Source organism: Strix uralensis, chromosome 28, assembly GCF_047716275.1.
Source record: "Strix uralensis isolate ZFMK-TIS-50842 chromosome 28, bStrUra1, whole genome shotgun sequence".
Taxonomy (NCBI): Eukaryota; Metazoa; Chordata; class Aves; order Strigiformes; family Strigidae; genus Strix; species Strix uralensis.
Window position 1 is genome coordinate 559,975 of NC_133999.1, and position 17,688 is coordinate 577,662.

Here is a 17,688-nt window from a genome sequence, read left to right on the forward strand (position 1 = left end):
TGCATGTAGTCATCAGAACATGGATGGATGTGCATTGAAGAAAGCATGTGACTCTGTTGCTTGCTCAGCAAGGTGATTAACAAAGGCACAGGCTTCCAAGCTCTTAGATGTCTGTATGGGATTGGACTCTGGGAAAGAGTAGGAACGTGCAGTTGCACTCCAGACCTCAGGGCATTAACTTTTCAGTTCAGAAGGCTTGCATTAAGCCTTCAGGTCAGGAAGAGCAAGGACAGCAGGACTGAGAGGCTGGAAATGTGCTGTAGAGCTGCACTCTGCAAACAATTGCATCTTTTGGGCCTGTTAATATTGCAGCATTTGTTGTGCTGGTCAGTGTGCCTTGCTGTCATGTCATGCACAGTCACTCGGGAGTTGGATTACTGCTCTGAGTGGATTTCTTGGTGGAGAGGAGCAGCTGCTTAGAGTCAGCTGCTCCACCCTTGCAGAAACTGCCTTTCTCTGAGCCAAGCACTGCAGGTAGAGAAGCTGTGTGTGTGCCTTGCTCACTGAGACACAGCTGACACCTACTCGTGCTGATTGCAAGGTGTGTGATCAGTAGGCGTATGGGGCTGAGCAGGAACATTTCTCTGACTGCTTCCTTCATTTGCAACTTCCTGTGGTGGTTTAAAACATGGCCTTGAGCTCAGATAGTCACATGGGAAGTGTTTCAATTATAGTCTGGGAAACAGTAAAAACACAATGTTTTTCCACCTTCATCCCTCTCAAAAGTCTCATTAAGTTGGACTTCATTCTGTTCAAGTATTAATTGCCTCTGGGTGAAAACAACCATACACATGGCACATGCTTCTGCTAAATAGCAAAGCATCAAAATAGCACTGGAAGGAAGGGAGTGGGAAATGGGGACCCTGTCCCAGACTTCTGTCTTGTTGGGGCCAATACAAAATCTGCAGCCTTTATTTTCTATATCTTGTGGCTGTGGAGGGCCTGTCCTTGGCACTCTGTCTCTTCCATAAGCAGAAGCAGTATTCAGCTCTGATTACTGCTCAGGGCCCAGTTTCCACTCCCCGAAACTCTTCCTTGGCACCACCCCAGCCCAGACAACAGTGGTCTCTCTTGGAAGTCTATTCTCAAGTGGGTTTAGTTAAGGGAGCCCTTATGCACAGGAGCAGCTCTGTACACATTGCAAACTGGCTACTGGGTCAGAGGATTGCTCATGTAGGGCAGTTCCGTACCCATATGAGTGTACTAACGTTATCACAATCCCTTTAGACATCACCTCTAAAAGAGAGAGAGGAGTGACCTTGTGAGTGTGGAGTTTGCTTTCGGTGGAACTGAAGCTCTGAGCTCCTGGGAGAAGAGTTAGTGCTTTGTTTTGGGGTGTGGGGGTTTTTTTCTGTTTTGGAGTGGGTTTTTTGGTGGGGTTTTTTGCATGGGAGCCAGAAGAGCAGGGACAAGTCCTGCTCTGTGAGCTGCTGCAGCATAAATATTTCATCATAATCTCAGTGACTCTCTCTGAACAATCCTCAGGAGCAAATATTAGTGACAAATAGGTTTTGCTAGCACTTTATAGTTTTCACACATATTCTTTGCAATGCCTATTATGGACTTTGTTGTTGATGGTGTAACCCAGTTGTTGCTTATCCAGCTCCCAGGATGGGAGTGTCTAAAGACCCAGATCAGAGATACGCAGAGAATGGAGACTTCCTGTGACTTGTTTTCCTTTGATTGTACCTTGACCCTGTTACCACAAATTCATGGTAACCTGCAGCACAGCACTGTCACTGGTGTTGCCTACAAATGGCTGGGCTGCATTTATAATTCCACCAAGCTTTTTGCTGATCCTCCTCATTTTGTTAATTCTGCCCAGCTGCATGTCAGGTCTGTCAAGAGGAAAAAGCTGAAAGGGTTGCAGCCAACTGTGGTGTGAACATCTATTGGAATTAGTTTCATTTTTGGTGCAAACCTTCCTGCCTTGTTATTGATATCTAACCCCTTCATCAAACTCCAGAGAATGTCTGTGTCAAATCACAGGTGTACAGCTAGTTTTGTTTCTTGCTGTGAATATTAAAATAGAGACTTCCTCCTCTCCTCTATGAGCTCCATGCAGAACTCTGGAAACCCAGCACGTTGGCTGGAGAAGCAGGTGACAGGATTGCATACCTCACAGCGTGCCTGGAGGTTGAAGGCTTTTCTTGCTGGTCCAAGCCCAGAAGAAGATATTTGACAAATCTGAAGAGAAGAGGTTTGCAGAAATGGTTTCTGTGTTCTTGTCAAACTGCCTGAACTAACGTGACTGAGCAAGAAGTTCTTGGTGCAGAACACAGCATCTGGGTGTGTTACAGACTTCAGAGACCAGGTGGCTGCTGAGAATAAAGGTACACTGAAAGTATGGGGTGAGATTTGAGTTCTTGCTCTCCTGCTCGATGCTCAGCAGCAGAGCAGAGGATTTCTTTCCAAGAGGAGCAGAGTGCAGCCTGCCAGGTGGGGACTATGCATTCATCTGCTCTCGCAGGAGGTCAGTCTGCACTGCCTCCAGGCATGTATTACAGCCAAGTGCTGGATATCTCTCCATCTTGAGATCCCCAAATAGGCATAGCATTTAGGCATCTCAGTGGATCTGTAATCTTGGAGTTACAGCAGGACCAGTGGATCCAATAGGATCAATAGCTGGGGTAGATTAACTGCAGCCTGGTAAGGCTCTCGTTACATCTTTCAGATTGGTACCTCCCTGAGTGAAAGCAGAAATCTGCACCATAAAGCAGTAATTAAGAAGTGATTTGCCCTTGGTCCATATAGTGGGCATAATGCCAAACTCTGAGTTCCCAGAACTGGGATTTTTCAGATTCAGGATGAGTTGGGTGATGCTTTTTGCTCTCAGAACTGCCTGGTCTCTAACAGGGGGAAAACCAGTGGATGTTAATCCTGTGGGCAAGATGTCCACTTCTGGTCCACTGGATAGGAGAGCTGGATGCAGAGGTTGCTGAACACTTTCTATCTGTGCAGAAATCTTCTTTGCAGCCAGGATAGCACAGAACTAAGTCATAGCATAAACAATGGGCCATGAATATTCCTTTCCTTTGGCAGCTCTGCAACTTTTTCATGTCTTCACTCTGTGAATCTGACTTCCCAAGTTTTTGTGCCTGAATGAGTATAAATAAAATAAATTGGTGTGATAAAATTTTCAGTTGCATTGCCTGGCTCATCCAAATGATGAGCAAGATGAACACCTTATGACTCATGTCATAAAATGCCAGAGGGGCACATGCTATGAAGCTGTCTGTTCAGTATGCATGCAGGGAGGGGCAAAGGGCTGCTTAAACGTCCCAGTTTTGGGCTCAGACTGCTTCCTCTCCAGGAACTAAACAGTGATTACGTTGGCACAGGGCAGCTGTCTCTTGGGAGTAAGAGAGTAGGCTGCTTCATCTCCAAAATCTTGCCTTTGGAGGCAACAGTGCACAGTTCAAGAAACACAACCTGAAGAACATCTATTCGTGTTTCTGGATTTCCTTTGGGAATCACAGCTCAAATAGTTCTGAATTGATGGATGACCATGAAACAGTTTCTTAGATCAGGGCTATGATGGAGAGAGATTTCGTATGTCCGTTAGCTGCTGAGCTTTGCAAACCCAGTCTATTGGATTTCTTGCAAGTTTTCATTTGTCCCATGCTTCTGCGTGCTGGTTTTTGGACTGATCTGGGGAGAAGTACATGTAAATTGGCTTCACCCCCACCCCCTGCAATAAAGGAGATGGAGAGGCAACTAGGGAGAGAGCAAGGGCTGGAAAATCTGTGCATAGCAAATCTTTGCCCCCCTCCCATCATACGACATTGCATAGCTCCTCCTCTGACAGAAAGCTGAAGAGCAGGTGTTGGTGTGGACCTTTCACATGGTTCCCCTGTTGCTCATGGCACTTTGGAAGCTGAGGGATTAGCCATCTGAGAGGTGAGGCATCAGCAGCTCCTACAGACTTCCTGTGAAATTGTGGATCACCTTGCCAGAAACCACAAATGCCCCAGGAAAGCAAGCCTCAGCCTTGCTCTGCTCAGAGGACTGCCTGCTCTGGGCAGCAGAGTGTCTAGTTCAGCACTGCAGAGCATTGTTATCTGCTTATTTATGCCTACATCACTGCTGTTCTCTATTAGCAGGCGGAAGCAGCCTGACAGCAGCACTGTTTTTCATCCCAGCTCTCTCCTTGCATGAATCTGAGTACCTTCCATTATCCATAGCTGGGCAGCAGTAGCAGAATTGCTAAGGATTTAAATTATTCAGCTTCTGCTGCTGACTCAGCTTTAAAACTGCATTCATGTTTCCTAAGATAATCGCTTGTTGACCAGAACCAGGGAGCCTGGCTGCTCTGTGGAGCCTCAGCAGGGAACAGGAGCACAGGGAGTGGTTTCTTCTGTAAGCAGAAAGGGGACATGCTGGAGTAAGGTAGTGTACCCTTGTCCTTGTGCAAGGAGGGCACAGTGAGTGCTCGAAGAGGAGCAGCTCTCCTTCGGTGACTTCAGCCCCAGCACCGTTTCTCAAACTGATGAATTCAGGAAGAGCTGCACTTCATTCTCTGAGCGAAAGCACACACAGTTTTCTCAAAATATTGAAGCCCGCTGTTGAAGTTATTTACTCTTCTCCAAGCTAATGTGTTTAAGGTTCTCTGCTGCACACACTACGCTCCCCATTCCCTTAAATGAAAGGAAACGAACAGCTGAGGACACACTAGCAGCAGCCAGCAAAGTGTCTGGTGCTGGGAGATCACTTCTCTACTTACATGGAAGATAACAACACAGAGGAAGGAGCCTTGCATTCCTTCACAGCTACATCATAGTGCAGTTGAAGAGTTTCTCCAAAGGTCAGAGGCAGAACTTTGTATCTTGAAAAAAACAGAACTCTTTGTAGGTGAAGGAGTACTTTTCTTTAGAGACCTCCTCTTCCTTCTAAATTTCTGACAGAGAGCTTCCCTCCGCCCCACCAACTCTGTCTGAAGTTGCTGCTGGAATTCAATGTTTTTATCTTAGGTGTAAACCTGGAATGTAGTGGCACTGAGGCACCAGGGCTGCTGAGCCTCATCTCAGGACAGCAGACGGAGAAATTATTTTTCCTGTGGATATGATGGATATTACAGCATCCAGGGAACAGCACTTAAGACAATACTTGTAACCCTGGTTCGCAAAAATCCCCTGAAGCCCACAGCGGTTCACAGTGGCCTAAGTGGGAGTATTATTCGCCGTGACTCTTGGCCACTTTTTCTCAACATGAGTTTGCTCTTTCTTAGAGAGTATTCCTGTTATGTCCATTGTAAATCATTTCCCTTTGCAAAGCTCCAGTTTAACTCTGTGTCAGCCTTTGTGGGTGCAGTATGACACTGACCTGTACAATTTCCAAGGCTTTTCAGGGGACATTAATATGCTCAGATGTCACTAAGGAGAGGACACAGTATAAAATCTTAGGGAATGAGTAAACCAGCCAATCTCAGTTCATGGTCTGGAAACAGGTAAGTGTTAAGGAACTGCCTGAAACCTTAGTATTTTGAAGTGTTTTCATGGAAATGGAAAGAGCTCTTGAGATTAAGAGCTATTCATTTATTAGAGCTGTATTTGTCATTTTGCAAGCTCTCCCAGGCTCTGATTTCTCAGACAGGATTGTGTCCATACTGTTGGTTTCTCCAGAAGTGCAAGCCACGTCAAAGATGTCACTGTTAGGTATAACAGGCAAGATAATGGTGACAAACTGCTAGTAAAGCAAGTTGCTCTAGGGTATTAGTTTGCAGCACTGATACATGCAACTCACCTGTCTGCAGCTAGATAGGGGGAACTTCAGAGATGCCTCAGGTGAGGTGGTAATGAGTGAATGAGACCTAGTAGAGGGATCAGTTGGAAGTGTTCAGAAAAATATGATTAACAAGGGACAGCAATTAATATATCAAAGAGACCAGTTCCCTTAGAGATGGAGCATGCACGAGCTCCACAAACAGCCAAGGAAAGAAAAGGTTATTAGTGCACTACGTACTTCAAGGCAAAGTGCTCTGTTCTCCCTCTTCTTCAGGGAAGGGAGGAAGCAGGCACTACCTGCCACCTCACAGGACCCAGTTCACTCGTGCTCCGCAACCGTCTTCACTTCTAGAGCTAAGAAATGTGACTGATAGTGGAGTTAACCCTGTGAGCTCCATACAGTTGCCTCAAGACAAATATCTAGTGCCCTGTGATATGCCCATCTGCCTCAGCTGCTGATCCATGGGTCTGCCACAGTCCAGTACCTGCCAGCCCATGTGGATGTCATGGATAGCCTGGGGTACCTCAGTGACCTGAGCTCTTGCTGCTTCCAAGCACCTCCTCTGAGGTATGGAGATGTTGCTGGAGGGCTGTTTGCAGGCAAAACTCCAGGTCTCAGTGCAGGAGCAAAGGCTTCGTGGCTTGGCCAGACTTGCCAGGACTGTGTCTGGTGGTAAAGTTTCTCTGTCCCTCAGAGGAACTCTGACCTGCAAATGACCCTGTCAGGGGCTCTTGAATTTAGGCACTTTTCTCCTTTCTCACGGTTGCAGAAAGGCTCTACCTCAGTGGTGGGGACCTGGGGCAATTCCTTGTTACCACTCACCACGTGGCCTGTAGGCATGTGCCAGAGCACCCTGTGGTTACCCTTGCAGTACCCCACAGTAACCACAGCTATTTCCTGCTTTGCACACAGTCTCAGGGTTTCCCTCCCTCAGCCATGCTGTGGCTGTTGGCCTGTGACGTGCATGAGGGAATCCTGGGCTGGAGCCAAAAGGTGAGCGCCACGTCCCCTCCTGCACTGTGCAGGGCTCACCTCTCCACCCTCACGAGGAGGACAAGGCATCACTGGAGAGAGATTATCCCATCCCTGAGTTAGCCTGTAATGGGTTTGTGGAAGTCACCGCTGCTGGTGCTCACTGGTGCCAGAGGCTGCACAAATCAAAGCTAAATCATAGTCCCGGCCTGAGAGAGCTCCCGTGATAGAAGGAGTGTGTGTGGGGGGGGGGGGGGGGGGGGCACCCATTCAGCAAACAGGTGGAGCAATCTCATGGGGAACTTTTACACTGCTTTTCCCTGAGGTGTGTGGTAGGACATAACCCCAAATAGATTGGAGGGCACAGATCTTGTTTCTAGGGCTTTGTCAAGGGTGTGTTATCCCGGTGGCTGCAGGACCTGGAGAAAGTTTGCATTATGCTGAGGCAGCAACTTTGAATAGGCTCATAATCTCTGGCTGGTAAGGTCCTGTCTTCAGGGTGCAGAGGACTGGTATTTGCATTCATGACATGCAGTTATGCACGGGGGGGGGAAAAAAAGGATCTGAGACACTGATGATGTTGCTCTGTAGGTTCAGAGCAGCAACAGTTTTTAGAGCAAATGTAGTGTGCCAGCCAGCAGTTGCAGTGCCCATCCTTCTGACAATTAACATTTGAGCTCTACCTGAACTGGAGGTGGAGTCTATTAGAGCTCAAATACCAGAGGGATCCCAGACTTCCAGGGAAGTGCTTAATTGCACTGGACAAGGGGCAGGTGTTTTCCTTAGACTGAGGTAAGGACTCTGCTTTGCTCTAATGCTTCAACGCGGCCTTTGATCAGTATAAAAATCTTAATTTCTGTGTAATGCAAAGCATTTTTCCATCCTAACAGGTTCTCTTGATTTACGTTTCCTGCCTCTCAGCTGATAGAAGCTTTCACAGTGGTGGGCTGGACTGTTTTATAGGAAGTCCCGAGAGAGAGAGAGAGAGAGCTGGCAGAGCTGTTGTTTTTTCTCCCTGAAGCTGCAAGTGTCACAAGCTGTATTTATCTGTATGCTGTCCAGGCCTTTCCAGGTGTGATCACCTCATGGCCTTGCATTCAGTGGTTTGGCCCCAGTACGTGGGAGAAAGTGCCTTGGCCTTCTTGAACCTGGAACTGGCAAAAAGGGCCAGCTGAATGGTAGCTAGAAATAGAAACCAAGCTGTGTGGCTCCCCTGCAGTCCCCCAGTGCTTTGTCAAGGTGGCCCCAGTGCAGCATCTGGATCCAAGGTGGGGTTAGCAAAACACTAGCAGAGGATGCCTTCTGCCAGCCAACATCGCTCGGCACGTGTCACCTTGAGCCAGAGCACGAGGAGAGGGTGGGATGGGAGCGGTCTCCAGGAGGTCTGTTCCTTTGAACAATTGGTGTGACTCCCTTGCGTGTCTTTCAGAGAGGGCATGCACCAACCACTGTGGACCCCTTGCCTTCTTGCTGCAAGCAAGGATCTCCTGAAGGGATGCTGGAGCAGGAGTCTGCTGTGCAGGTAGAAGGGGGGAAGGGGCGCGTTCATTGTATTGCAGTAGGCTCCAGGCCCTTTGTAGGGCCTGGAGCTGCTGTCACTAGACCTCATTTGCCACTTCAGTTCCATCTCGGTGTCCTTCATTTGGGACTGTGCCCAGCCAAGGTCTGCAGAGACCGGTGAACAATCTGGGGTCTTCTGCTAACTGCCTCTGGCCCAGCCTGCTTTGTGCAGCACAAAGAGACAGTGTGGTTCTGGCCACAGAGCTGTTTCGTTTTGCTTTGTATTTCTGAAGTTCCATCTTCCCTTGTACTGTTTGAAGAGCAGGGTTCACGTGTGTGGGCTCCTCCCTGTTTACAGCTCACAGATATGTTTATGAAGTGCACCTCAGGCATGACGCTCACTAAACACTTCGTGTCCAGCCTGGCAGCTCTCCCCAGGCCCCTGATATGGGACAATCTGTAATCTCCAGACTCCAGGCAGGAGCCTCCCCATGCAGGCAGGCACGTGTGAGTGGTGATAGGGTGCAGTCCTGCTGCTGATAAACCTGTTCCAGACTGGCTGCTCACACTTGGTTTGGCTGCAACATTCAGTGTAAGTGAGCTGATCAGAGCTACGGACCCTGGCTGTCCAGGGTGAGCTGACTTTCTCCTGCAGCGATGCCGTACCTGCATTACTTGAGGGTGAGTACTTGGGCATGGTAAGGGGCTTGCTGGGCAGCACTAGGGGGAGAGGAATCAGGTCAGTTCTCGGGGTGTTGGTTTGCACACTGGAGTTTAGGTATATCCTGGCCAGTAACATGGACTTAAGTCTGGTCCAGTGAAAATGGCCCTTGTCCCCAAAAGATTGCCACTAAATGGACCATAGAATGGCAGGAAGGGTTTGCTGCCCTTCTTAGGTCGCTGGGAACTTGCCTAAGGCCATGCTGGAAGCCAGTGGCAGAGACTGGTGTTGAATCCAGACTGGCTAGGTCCCTCTGTGCTATACTCGCCTCATCCTCCTCACCACTGCTTCGTTGGCAGAAGGAAGGTACCCTCAAGTGTTGGGTTTTTTCACTATTGTAATGGTTGATTTCTGTGCTATCACCTTTCTTATTTTACCCACCTGAAGCTCTGGGACAGGTGCATAGGATGACGTTTCTTTCTAGGCACAGTGCTGCACTAGCTCTGCTGAGGAGCAGGTGGCTGTGCTGCTATGGCTTTGCTCGCATGTCCTCAACCAGGGATCAGCTGGCAGAGATATATTGCCAGGCCTGTACTTCAGGTGCTTTCCTGTCAATGCTTTCGTCCCTGCATGGCTTCCGGAGGCTGCACCCTGAGCGCTGGCCAGATCAGCCTGGCTGAAGGCTGCTAGCCATAAATCTGTTGCAGCCACGGCACAGGGACTGTGCTGCGACTCCTCGCAGCATGCAGAAAGCCCCCTTCTCTGCGCTTTTGCTCGTGTAGGCAGGCAAAGCAGGTGTGGAGTAGCCCTGCTGAAGCAGAGGTGAAGAATGAGTCAGAACAGACTGCAGAAATGAGGAGCAGTTTATAAGCATCACTAGAAAAGAGAAGGAATTTTCTCCACAAGGCACCGGGGCAGACCCTGATGGCACGGTCTGGACTCCAGCACATCTCCTGCGTGCAAGGGCACTGCCGGAGCCCAGGGCAGGCTGGAGGCTGGTCTGCAAAGTGTGCCTTAGTCCCTGGCTCGCATCAGGCGGGCTCAGAGCATGTCTCTGCTTTCCCTCTTGCACTGGCAACCTGCTAGAGTCCTCTCAGCTCCCCGGTGTTCATTGCACACACCTGCCTGAGCCATGCCATGGTCTAAGGAAGGAAGTGAATTAGGAAAGTAGGAGATAAAAAGCAGTTAAGTGCTGCTGCATCTCTCTCAGCAGCTGTAAACCCTGTTACTTTGTTAGAAGAGGTGTAGTGCCTGAGCAAAAAGCTCTTGTCTGTTGTCTTCAGTTGCAGTCTATGTATTTTCTGGTAAGGTAAAAATAGCTTTTCTTTTTCAGGATATGTAGAGAGCAGAGTCTCCTGCTAACATCAAAGGAGAGTGACAGCTTTCCCCTGGGTGTCCATGGCCTCAGCTGACAGGAGCAGTAGCTGTGTTAATTCTTGCCTTGCTTTGGCTCTGTGGGAAAGGAACAATGTCCTCATCTCCAGATCCCTGTTCAGACCTCTGACCAGCCCCTGTTCCTTTCTCCACTCATTGCTGCTGGACCTAGCACAGTACTTCATTGGGGAAGTGGTGGTTTGCAAACGACAGAACAAGATCTTGATGCTACTACTCAGAAAATTTATTAGTAGTAGGTGGGAACTGAAAGAGGCAGGCTTTTGTAGAGCTGTAGAGTGTAGCACCAGGGGAGCCCTATCAGAAGGATCAGTCTGCTATGTAGGGGCAGCTCCTAAGTCCTTGCTCCATGCAGATTAAGCTGTTTCTGATATCCACCCTCCTCCCAGTCCTGAACCTGTTCCAGCTTCACCATCTAGCAAAAGGGACCTGTGAGGGGGAAAGGAAGGAGCCAAAGGGCAACTCAGATGCTGTCTGTATCTGAATATGCTCAGCAGGGACCGAGTTAACCTTGACCCTGAACTGTACCACCAGCGACAGTCCAGCGCTACCTCTCCTGTTAAGAGTGTATAGAAATGGGCTTTCCGAAAGCTAGTTTCTCATGATTATGTAATGATGGAGGATTAGGCATGATGGAGGGGCTAGTCTGGTGCCCCCTCTTCAGTATTCTCAGGATGCTAATTGACAAGTTGCCTCCCTTCCCACACACCTGCCAGGGACCCTCCTCCTTTTGCTTTGGGATTTTTCCTCTGCCAGTTGTGCTGAGTTCTCTTCCAGCTCTAACAGCCCCTTGCCACAGGGACATGAGCAGATCTTTCATTTCCTGCATGCTTCGATTCACCTGCTGCAGAATGGTCTGGGGATCTCTGCTGGGCATTCAAATCATTGGCCTCTGTGGTACATGCTTTGGGGAGGCCTGGGGCTATTGTGAAGTCTCTACTCAGCAGAAAGGAGCATGGACAAAGGGTTTACTCGGACTGGTGCATGAAATGAGAACAAACTTGCTTGGCAGATGCCTTCCAGAGATGACCTCTTGTGCATTGACTGTCATCAGTCCTATTAAGTTCTGTAGACCTGTCCTAAATCATATGGGCAAAGGTGAGAAGGGTTAGAGAATAGAATCTGGGCATGTGGATTTATCTGTCTTAAATCATGTGGACAGGGATGAGGATGATGAGAGACTAGAATTTGGGGATATGGGTTTATCCTTTTATCTGATGAATTTTCCCAGTTCTTTTGCTTTTCTCTTTCATCTGGGTTTGCAGTATGTGCCTGGTAGCCTGTTCTCCATGCTCCGCTGGCTGCCTGCCTGAGGATTTGCTACTGTGGTGTCTCTGGAGATGCTGAATGCTGTCTTCTACTCAGAAGGCAGAAACCTGCCAGTAGGTTTTGCTTCCACTGCGGGGACCACCAAGAGTGCCAAGTTTCTGTGAATACAGATAGGATAGAAAGTTCCTGTAAGGCGGGCAGTGTGATTCCTCTTTCTGGGCATTTTGAGTTGAATGTCTGATTCAATTTTCCTGATCTTTCCTGATCATCTCAGAGAGACCTTAGGTGCCACATTTGACTGCTCTTAATCTTAGCAGCTGTTTTAGTGTGTTTCCAGGACTGACATATTCTTCTCATCTGTTGCGAAAGGCTCCAGATTATCACCTGCAGACCTGGGCACTTGATATCTGCAAGGCAGGGAGGTCCAAATGAGCTCTGTCTCTGGAGAAATCCCTAGATTGGGCAATTGCTTAAGAGTAACCCACTACGCTGATGTCAGGTTTTGCTATCTCTACTTGAAACAGTGCCTCAAAGGTGAGGATCATGCCCACTACTGGACACAAGCCCACATGAGCAAAGAAATGTCAAAGCAAATGTCAAGGGCAGTTGCAAGGTTTATTGCACTACCTCCTCAGCTGGCAGTGCTGACCTTAGGTTCCAGCACCCTGGCACTAGCAACTGGAAGTGCCTGGATGACCTCCTAGACATGAGTTGGACCTTTCCACACTGTCTAGGTAGGATACCCATAGCGATACATGGCTTTGGTGTCAGGATTCAGGTTTGCATCTCACTGCCCGTCCTGGGGCTCCTTGGTTGCTGGGCTGATTGTGTGCTGCCCAGCCTGCCAGGTGTTTCCCGTCCCTGTCTGTCTGACTCTATTTTCCCTTGTCCACTGGCCGACTGGCCAAGTACAGGAGGAAGTGTGTCTGCTGGGCAGGGCCGAAAGTCACTGCTGCCTCCCCCAGGTAGGGCCAATGGTAAAACTGCACCTTCCCCTTAGCAGCAGCACACGACTCTCGGAAGGGGTTGTGGCCTTCCTGTTGCTGTTTCTCTGCTGTTCACACAGCTTGCACATCCCAGTTTGCAAGATGCCTCAGCTGACTTTGCTCCTAATGTATCCCAGAGAAAGGGTGGCACGTGTTGCGCCTGATGGGGTTTCGAGAGAGTGTTAGAACAACGGAGCTGCAAACAGATGCCTGTAGTGTGCAGAGCAGGAGCTGCTAAGCTCCTTGCTGGAAGGAGCACATGGCTTCCAAGGCACACAAAAGAGTTTGAAGATGCAGAGTTATCATTGGTGGCAAAACTCATGAGACAGCAAGAAACCTGTGTAGTGGTGTAATTGGGTGTAATTGTTTTCAAGATCTTTGCTATAGAGCAGCCATAGGAAGCTTTTCATGCAGCAAAGCCTACTGCTCCTCACTGGCAATGTTCTCCAGTAGCTAGTCCTGGAAGAAACAAAACTGAGCAAGTGCCAGGGCTGGCAGGAGGGTGCCTGCCCCAAGGACAGTGTACCATGGGCCTGGTCTGCATCCTTCTGCATGCAGGGACTAAGGCAAACGTGCCACACAGCCAGCTTCCTTCTCTTCCCATGCAGGCATCAGCTGTGTGGCTCAGCACCAGAGCAGACCCAAACTTCCTGGCCACTGGGTCTGACTGCCATTTGGCAGAGAGCGCTTTGCTCCCCAGGGCACAGGAAGTAATTTGTTATTTGAAAGTCTGCATTGCAATTCCTCTTCTCTGGTGTAAGAGCAGCACTGTTCTTCAGTGAGACCAAAGACTCTGAAGATACGCAGCAGAGATCAGGGAAGGGGAAAGGTGGGGCTGAATGATGTGACTGAGAATTGAGACTCTGGGAATGCGATACCTCTGGGTAGAGAGTGAAGAAAATACAGCCCGTTTAAAAAAAACCTCACAGTGACCGCAAGCTCCCCCATTCTTCCCTCTCTGTAGCTAGTCCTAGCAGCTCTTCCAATGGAGCAGGGAAATCAGCTGGTTTCAGGTGTCAAAGCAATTTGTTCCTGCAGGCAGTGAGAAAGTCTAGTGGATGCTGGCAGCCTCTGCCTGGGTGTGTGACCCCTCACCTGCTTGTACCATGTCCTGGTGGTTGTGCAGCATGGGCAGGGCTGCTCTCCAGGGACTGCTGGAGTCAGATTTGTGGGAAATGGCACACAGTCCCTTTCTTTTGGCATCTTTGGCCCTGTTCATAGCAGGACATGTTCCCAGGCAGTCCCACAGGCCTGTGTGCGCATCCTTGCAGGGAAGGGGTCCCACCTCCTTTGGAGCTCCTCAGCAAGAAGCCAGCTCAGCCCTTCCTCATTCGGGGTGCCGTATAAACAATGAAGGAGTTGCAGTCCCTGCTCAGGCTGCCTCATTGCTCCAGCAGACCTGCAATCAGAAGAGACAAGTGGGCAGATAGGATAAAGAGCGGAGTGTAGCAGGATGCATGCATGCCTTTTGCCAGTCTGGAACAGTGTGTTGACTTGCTTCTTTGTATCCCAGAAAAACACTGTGAGATCAGCACAAGTCCCTGAATTAATTTGGACTTGGGAATCATCTACGTGCAGCATTTAGCAGCATGTACAGTGGGCCTCTGACAAATGTGGCCACCTTTCACAGAAGGAGGCAATGTTGAGACCCTCCCTTCCTTTATCAGTGATGTGCAGAAGGAGCTGGTGGGACCTCCTCCCTGGGTGGGAGTGAGAGCAACTGCCAGAAGAGATTAGAGCAGGACTCCGACCAAGGCCAGAAGACGCAGCAGGATTACTGAACCTGTGACTGCAGCCCTTGAAATCCAGCCTGGGCCTCTGGTTTGGCAGAATTTCCCCTTTGCTTATTGCCTTAGCCATGGCTACAATGCAATGGGCTTGGTCAGGTCCAGGCTTCTCATGTTGGGGTGAAGGGGCTAGGACAGTGATGCTTTGTGGGGCAAGGCTGTGAGGGCAGGAAGACACGTGTGAATAGGAACAGAGGAAGCCGCTAACTAGGGCCAGGAGAGCAAAAGGGAAAAATTCAGATTGTCAGCAGACAAAGGGAGCTTTTTCCTGAAAGAAAGGAAAGAGGAGGACAGAAGTACAGCCTGATGTGCTGTGCTATGCTTTTTACTTTAGAAGGTCTTGGAGCACTTTGCAAAGTCCAGATCTGAGGCTTCTCCCTCGGGGAATTGCTGTCAGCAGCCTCCTGACACTTCACAGCTTGAATGTCCACAAGTCTGTGGAGCATGACACCTGTGTGTAGGACTTAGCAGCTGTGTAAGGGTGCAAGAGGCACACAATGGCAAGTGAGGCAGTTTATGTTTTCCCCTGGAATAGCTCCTCCCTCAAAAATTTATAGGAAGGCAAAGGAAAATCAAAAGAAACACTGCAGATTCCAAAGAAAGAAAAACCGGTAGAGGCAGTCTGCATCTGGAAGCCGTTGCGGTGCATCCTGGGGCACACAGATAGCAAGTGACTGCACGTGCGTGTGTGTACAAATACCTGGGGGTGCATGTAGCATGCTGTGCTACGCTTTGTGCTTATTAGTGGATGGTAACTGTGCAGTGTGTGTGTGTCTGTTTAGGTACGTTGGTGTGCTGATGGGGATGTGTGTGTGTATCTTTCAGATATGCGCATCTATTTGTGTCCATTGGGTCTCTGCATTTCTTGCTGTCACTGTTCCCTTTTGCTGAAATTCAGGAGATGGCAGTGACCCAATCTGTTCCCTGCCTAATCTAGTGACGTCTTGATCTCTGTGACACCCCAAAGTACAGGAAGCTGTTGTGAACAAATGCCCCGAGTGATAGGTAGGCAGTCCCAACATGCGCATTGACATCAGAAGGGCAATATGACTGCACATTTATTTCCTCTGCTTTTGCCATCTGAGCTGAGCTATCCCTTCTGCTCTGGATGCATGTGTTGTCTGGCTGCTGGTGTCTCATGTCGGGCATCCCTCTATGCATGCTGAGCATGGGGAGCAGAAGGGCGGTACCGCTGAGGCACTCAAGCTTCAGCACATTCTCCAAGGCCCTGGCCCCCAGCATCCAGAGGGTCAGGAGGGAACCATGACCCTTCTCCTCTGTGGCAGGTGTTACCTGTGAAATGCAGGCTCCTGGGCATGTCTGTGGGGCTGCTCTTCCCCTGCTGTTCCTGGGGTGGTACCTGCAGCTCTGACCCGCTCCCTGCATTTGGCAGCAGTCATCAGCTTTCCGGAGGCGGCTTGGTATTAAATATCCTGTCTGACACAATAATGGAGAGAAAATGAACAAATTCCATTAGTGGCTGGCGATCCCTGCAGGGTCTGCGTTGGAGCGAGGAGGGAGCCTGTATTTTTAGATAGAATGCAATGTAACTTACTGGCTCTCTCAAAGCTGGGGAGTAGATAACCAAGGAGGGAGAGAGGGGACACCAGGCTCAGGTTTCAGCTGAAGTGCCGGACTATGGCAGCACGAAAGGGCAGGTCCAGTCCAGACGTGGCTGTGAGTATACAATGCACTTCTCCTTCGTGCCCACAGAGACCTCTGCTTTGCTTTTCTGCTTGCTTTCTGCCTGTAGTCTCTGCTGCTAGGTATGCTGGGGCTTCGGGAGCCCCTTTGCTGCTGGAGCCTGTAGAGTTTTGCCATTTTAATCTTCACAGCTCCATGTGTGTCCCATGGGTGGGAGAGCCTGGCTGAGCTGTGCTTTGACTTTCCAAGGGCTTTGCTGTTGAAGGTCTGTGCTGTGGCTGGCGTGCTGGCAGCACAGCTGAGGTGCTGCCCTGTCACTGATCCTGACCCGAGATGCAGAGGCTTCTAGCAGGGTCTGGAGTTGGAAAAGCGCTTTGCATTCAACCTGTTGCTTGAAGCTGTCAGTGTTTCCTCGCTAGACCCCAGACAGCATGCAGGGCTCAGAGTGCAAACGTGCATTTCTAAGCACAGTGCTGGTGCTGCCTTCTGCCTCTTACAGTAGATCATCCTGTACGAGCAGAGCCCTGAGGCGCCACGTCGCGTCTCCTCTGTGCTCACAGCCCTCCACAAAGCCGGCAGCTCTGCTGTGAATCTGGGGGCTCTTCCCAGATGGACAGGACTGTCCTCTGAGGTGGCAGCAAGTGGAGCCAGCTGGCACAGGAGGTCGTGCGATCAGCACATGCCCCCCCCTGCACGCGGAGGCTGCGCACCAGGGCAGGGCATGGCAGTGCTGCCCTCCACCACCCGTCCCTCTGGCCCCGTGGGCTGCCCCAGAAGGGGCCATGGCACCGGCCACTGCTGCAGGAGCCAGGGCTGGGTTCTGCAGGGTCTGCCCAGCACAGCAGGGGCCAGGACACCCTGTCTGTGGCCCTTCCTTCTGCAGGCGGTAGCAGGGCAGTGGGCCCAGGACGTGGCTATGCTTCTCTGGGGTAGGAGGGTCAGGCAGAAAGGATGGGCTGGGGGAGGCAGATGGAGGACAGCAGAAGGCAGCCAGGTTGTGCTACTCCGAAGTCCAGATTTGAATGGCTGAGGCTGCAAAGAGGAGGGAAGAGAGGAGCCCTGAACCCGTGTGGTGCATCATCCTGCCTAGGTCTGCCTCCAGTGCTGTCCTCTGTGGCCGTGCTGCTTCCAGCTCCTGTCCAGGAGCTTCCTAATCCTGGGTGTTCACAACCAGGATGCGGGCACTACAGGATGGCCTGTGATGGTAGGATGTAGGCTCTTGTAGCGCAGGACATCCCCTGGTCAGTCCCAACGTGAGTGGTGCGGGAAAGGGTTCTGTTTTTCTATTGGAGCTGAAGGCAGAGGAGTGTGGGCTGGACCTTGCAGGCAGGCACCAGCCCGTAATTACTGGTCCAAGGTCCCAGCCTCACAGAGCCACATCACTGCAATTCCGCCCTGTTGTTCTCCAGCTTCTGGTGAGCCATCCCATGGTCTTCATTTGCTGCCTTACACTGCTAAATAGTGTTGCTCAAAGTATTGCTGTGCCTTGCCTGGGGTGGCTGTGTTTCTGTGGTGCAGGGAGGCACTGCCTTGTTTCTGTTGGAAAAGAGAGTTGCAACTTTCCTGGCTGCGGGGTGCTCAGTCGGGGTTATTGTCCCTGGTGCTGGTGCTCGCACTCATTGCCGTGGTGCCCAGCGGTTTCTGGAGGACAGCAGGGGTGGGCCCACCACAGCTGCAGTCTAGACATTGTCCATCGCTGCAGTCTCTCAGCCAGGACGCAGAGGTGTCTCCTGGGCCAAGGGAGGCCGTCATG

At 50.3% G+C, this 17,688-nt stretch overlaps 1 protein-coding gene across 8 annotated transcripts in view; it reads left to right on the plus strand.

The window, feature by feature from the left end:
• Positions 1-17,688, plus strand: part of ANK1 (ankyrin 1) — a 68,240-nt gene that overhangs the window by 19,500 nt on the left and 31,052 nt on the right. The window contains exons 1-2 of one of the 8 annotated variants that reach the window (XM_074852425.1): positions 8,748-8,877; positions 10,191-11,631. The exons of 5 other annotated variants lie outside the window; for them this stretch is intronic. In XM_074852425.1, coding sequence (XP_074708526.1) covers positions 11,590-11,631 — 42 coding nt within the window. In that variant the 5' untranslated portion in view covers positions 8,748-8,877; positions 10,191-11,589. Of the gene's footprint in view, positions 1-8,738; positions 8,878-10,190; positions 11,632-11,678; positions 15,969-17,688 lie in introns of those variants that run through there. 2 more of the 8 variants (XM_074852428.1, XM_074852426.1) reach the window with 2 other exon arrangements.